This window comes from Chenopodium album, chromosome 16 (assembly GCF_948465745.1).
Source record: "Chenopodium album chromosome 16, dcCheAlbu1.1, whole genome shotgun sequence".
Classification (NCBI taxonomy): Eukaryota; Viridiplantae; Streptophyta; class Magnoliopsida; order Caryophyllales; family Amaranthaceae; genus Chenopodium; species Chenopodium album.
In genome coordinates, this window is record NC_137849.1 from 43229524 (window position 1) to 43234462 (window position 4939).

The 4939-nt window shown below is 32.5% G+C and overlaps 1 protein-coding gene across 1 annotated transcript; it reads left to right on the forward strand.

Moving 5' to 3' along the window:
* Positions 1-1693: 1693 nt before the first annotated feature.
* On the forward strand, positions 1694-4666 carry LOC145585435 (cytochrome P450 83B1-like). The gene is made up of 3 exons (XM_081642135.1): positions 1694-2256; positions 3660-3969; positions 4052-4666. Exons 1-3 carry the CDS (start codon positions 1694-1696, stop codon positions 4661-4663), a joined length of 1485 nt encoding a protein of 494 aa, XP_081498261.1. The 3' UTR covers positions 4664-4666.
* The last annotated feature ends 273 nt before the right edge of the window (positions 4667-4939 follow it).

The following is a 4939-nucleotide window of genomic DNA, read 5'->3' on the forward strand; positions in this document are numbered from 1 at the left end:
ACACCCTTAATGTGACACTTATTCAAATAACCAAATTTTAATGCAATACTTCAAACATTATGTATCATTGATCTCATTGTTACCCACACCATCTTTATAATCATCACAATGTTTAAATCACCACCTTACATGAATTAGTATAAAAACCAGTCATTTATGAAAATCAGTCACAATGTTTCCAACCTGCAACTCGAATACTAATCCTACGGGAGTCTGTCAAAAAATGCACCATCGAAGAGTATGATATTCTACCTAAAACTTTGGTGTTCGTAAACATATGGGCTAATGGAAGAGATCCCGAGTACTGGAAGGACCCAGAAATATTTATGCCCGAGAGGTTTATAGGGAATGCAATCGATTACAAAGGGCAGGATTTCATGTTCATTCCTTTCGGCGCTGGTAGAAGGATGTGTCCTGGAATACATCTTGGTGTTGCAAACTTCGAGCTTGCCTTAGCCAATTTGTTGTACTCTTTTGACTGGGAATTGCCCCTTGGTATGAAAATCGAAGATATTGACACTGATACACTTCCTGGTATTACTACTCATAAGAAAGTTCCACTTTGTCTTGTGGCAAAAAAATATTCTTAGTAGCTTTTATAAGCTTGGTTTTTATGAATTCATAGTGTGTTTTTGAGTGTTGTAATAAATGGGTGCTTATATGGAGTAAACAATTATCCTGCTTGGCTAATCAGTAATTTGGTTTATAAGTTGGATTTATTCTCTCCCATTAGTTATAAACTTATAATTACCGGCTTTAATATTATATATATATATATATATATATATATATATATATATATATATATATATATATATATATATATATCCGAGTAATACATAACATACAAGTGTATAAGAAATTAAAAGAAATATATAGAAAATAATAAATAATATATGAGTCGGTAATCTTATATATTATACATATAAAGAGAAATAAGTAAAAGACGTGTAAAAAACATAGAAAAAGAAAGAAGTAAAAGACGCTTAATTCTTTTTTTTTTTTTTAAAAAAAAAAATGATGTATGATGTACTGATGTGGCCTATATATAATTATGTGGTATAATATATACTCCATCCATACATTACACAAGACTACAAGAGCAATAGTATCATATTTTACTGTTTTAGAGTAGGATAAACATGAAACAATACAATAAAATCAATCCACTGTACTCATTTTTTTTTTCTTTTTTAAAAATACAACTTTATGTCTATTGAAGTGTGTTAATTAAGTACTTGTGTTACGAAATAGGGGGAGTTGCTGAGTTATCTATTTATTATCATTTCTCCAAATTTAAAATTATAGTAGTACTAGTCGTCCCTTAATGTCTTCTATGGGTTGCTTTAAAATTTGACAATCTGTTTTTTTTTTTTTTTTTTTGAAGACATTAAAAAAAGGACATTTAGTAGAATATATGATCTGCTAATTATTTATTCTCCTTGACAAGTAAGACATTATCCTTTATTGTAGTAATTTAATGATAATATAATGTTTTAAAACTCGAAAATCAAAATTGATTCGAATCGTTCATGTATCATGTCAACATGTTAGTTCCATTACTTACCAAAAACAGAAAAAAGAGAGGCAAAATATTAAATAATAGTCAACGTGTTACTTTCTATATATAGTACTTGCAAGATTTCATGATTATGCCAATAACCATAAACAAAAATTCGAGAAACCATAAAACATGATACTACTATTCCTCTTCCTAGCAATTTCTTCTCTTATTTTCATTTTTCTAAAACACAAAAAAAATGAACCATTTCACCCTCCGCCCGGACCTAAAGGGTTTCCTATTATAGGAAACTTACACCAATTTGACCCTTCAAAACCTCACATCTACTTTGCTAAGTTAGCCAAGATCTATGGTCCGATCTTGTCTTTGCGATTTGGAACCGCACACGCCTTGGTGGTTCAATCCGCCAAGATGGCGAAAGAGGTCCTACAAACACAAGATCTAAACTTTTGTTACCGACCACCAACGTTAGGAACGCGAAAATTAAGTTATAATGGGTTGGACATAACCTTTGCTCATAGCCTTGATTACTTTAGAGAAATAAAAAAGGTTTGTGTTGTTCATCTCTTTAGCCCGAAAAAAGTGGAGTCTTTTGCTTCGATTCGACACGAAGAAATTATGAGGATGATTAATAAGATATCTACAAAGTGTTCTGCTTCAGAAATCATTAACTTGAGCGAGTTGTTGATGACCTTTTCAAGCTCCAATATATGCAAAATTGCTTTTGGCAAGAGGTACTTCTCGTGACCTTATGATTTGGAAATAATAAACATATAAAATATTACATTATCACGGTTATTTTGTCGATCTACTACTAATTTAATAATAAATTTGATGATGTAGCATGACTTCTATAATTAAGTTTGTCTCATTATAACATGTTATGATGTTAGCTAAACGCTAGTTTGATAAATGGTACTCTGTAATAAATAATAGTGATGATTTAGTCATTGCTACTTAGCTAGCTAGCTAGCGTAGACGTGGTGGTAATAAGTGCGGTGATGCATGGAATTCTGTTGAGAAAGAAAACACATGATTACTGACGGAGTATTTTGATGAAGGAAATATCAATTAATTTTCTATGGATTGCCTATAAGCGGCTTGTACTATGCTCTCTTACTTTATCCTAGAGTAGTTTACACACTTAAACTTTCATATATATTATTATTATTATTTATTATTATTATTATTATTATTATTTTTTTATTTTTTTTTGAAACCCTTAAACTTTCATAGTTCTCCATACTAACATTTGAATTTAATCAATAATTTCTATAATTATGGATGAATAATACTCCTCCTCAGTCTATTTTAATTAGACGACGATAAAATTATATACACTAATTTACACTTTTTTTTCCATCAATGATTCCCCAACTTATAGTACCATTCATTAATTATACGGAGTAGGAAATTCATTAAAAATGATTATGCAAAGAACTGTTATCAATTTAATCATTTTGTGCACATTTTTTTAGAAAATTGTGCCTACATTGAATACTCCATATAAAAGACATGATGATATGATTTTTGGCTTCTTTAATTCAAGAAGAATACAAACAATTTTATTGTTCTATCTCCATCCAACATTGAATTGTGTACTTTCTAATAAATATCAAACACAAATGTACACTAATTATTGCAAATCATGTACTCCGTAATATAGGGCGTGTTCGGCAAAATATAGCTGTAGAGGTAGCTGTGCTGGTGGCTGTTAGCTGTATATGAAGCTGTTAGCTGTCAACTAGCTGTTAGCTGTGAAAATAAATAATTTAGTACGAGTGTTTGGTAAACTAGCTGTGAACTGTAAAATTCTAAAAAAAATAGAAGAAAATTCAACAGCTACCTAGCTTTTCACAAAAGTTAATAATGTTAACTTTTCACAAAAGCTACTTCAACCACTAAACTCTACCCCCACCACTACATTCCCAAACACTCATAATTTTTTCTATGTAGTGGTTTGAATAAGTCAAACCACTAAAAGCTACCCAAAAGCTAGTGCCGAACACGCCCATAATACTCTGGATCTCAAATCCTTATTCCCATAAAGTTTCACACAGGATAAACTTAAACATCGAGACTTCTAAGTGACCAGGAAAAAAAAAAAAAGTCTTAACATTTCATTGATGTTTCACAGGTATAGTGATGATGAAGGTTACAATTGTCACAAGCTTCTAAGTGACGCTCAGACTATGTTAACCACCTTCTTCTTTGCTGATTACTTCCCTTCCATAGCCTGGCTCGATAAGCTAACCGGACAATCCTCTAGGCTCGAGAAGGCATTCAAAGACTTAGATACATTTTTCGAAGAAATTATTAACGATCATCTAGACCCAAACAGAGTTAAATCTGAGCAGGAGGATATCATTGATGTTCTACTTCAGATTAAAAAAGAGAAAACCTTTACGTATGATCTATCTATGGACAACATCAAAGCTGTACTTATGGTAACAAATTCCTTATTACTAGTACCTTACTTTACTAAGCATTGTTCATAAATTGAGTGGTACTAAACTTTGTATTTCACAGGATATGTTTGTAGCGGGAACAGATACAAGTGCAGCCATGGTAGTTTGGGCGATGACAGAACTGATTAAGAACCCAACCGCGATGAAGAAAGTACAGAAAGAAATTCGAGACTCATCAGCACGACATAAGGGTTATGTATCAGTAGAAGATCTATCAGAACTCGAATATCTCAAGGCCGTTGTCAAAGAAACATTTAGGATCCAACCTGCCGCTCCATTACTAGTACTCCGCGAGTCTCTCCAAAAATGTACCATAGAAGGGTACGATATTCTACCCAAAACCCTAGTGTTTGTAAACGTATGGGCTATTGGAAGAGATCCTGAATACTGGAAGGATCCAGAAATATTTATGCCTGAGAGGTTTTTAGGGAGTTCAATTGATTACAAAGGGAATGATTTCATGCTCATTCCATTTGGTGCTGGAAGAAGAATGTGTCCTGGAATACTTCTTGGAGTTGCAAACTTTGAGCTTGCATTAGCCAATTTGTTATACTCTTTTGACTGGGGGTTGCCAAATGGTATGAAGAGTGAAGATATTGACACTGATACATTGCCTGGTATTACTATGCATAAGAAGAATCCACTTTGCCTTGTGGCAAAAACATATTCATAGTTGCACCCTTCCCCCCAAGAAAAAGTTTTTATATTATAAGCTTTGTATGTATTTTCAATTTATGATGGGTTTTTACTGTTGAAATAAGTGGATGATTATATGTATAAATAATGACCTTACTAATCAATAAAATATATAGTATGTTGGATTTGGTTCCCAATGATACAACTTTTTTTTTTTTTGGTGTTTAGAGAGCTACAAGGGCGGGGGATGAAAATCGATCCCAAGATCACCTGGAACCGGAAGGGGAGTTCTAACCACTTGAGCTATCCCCTA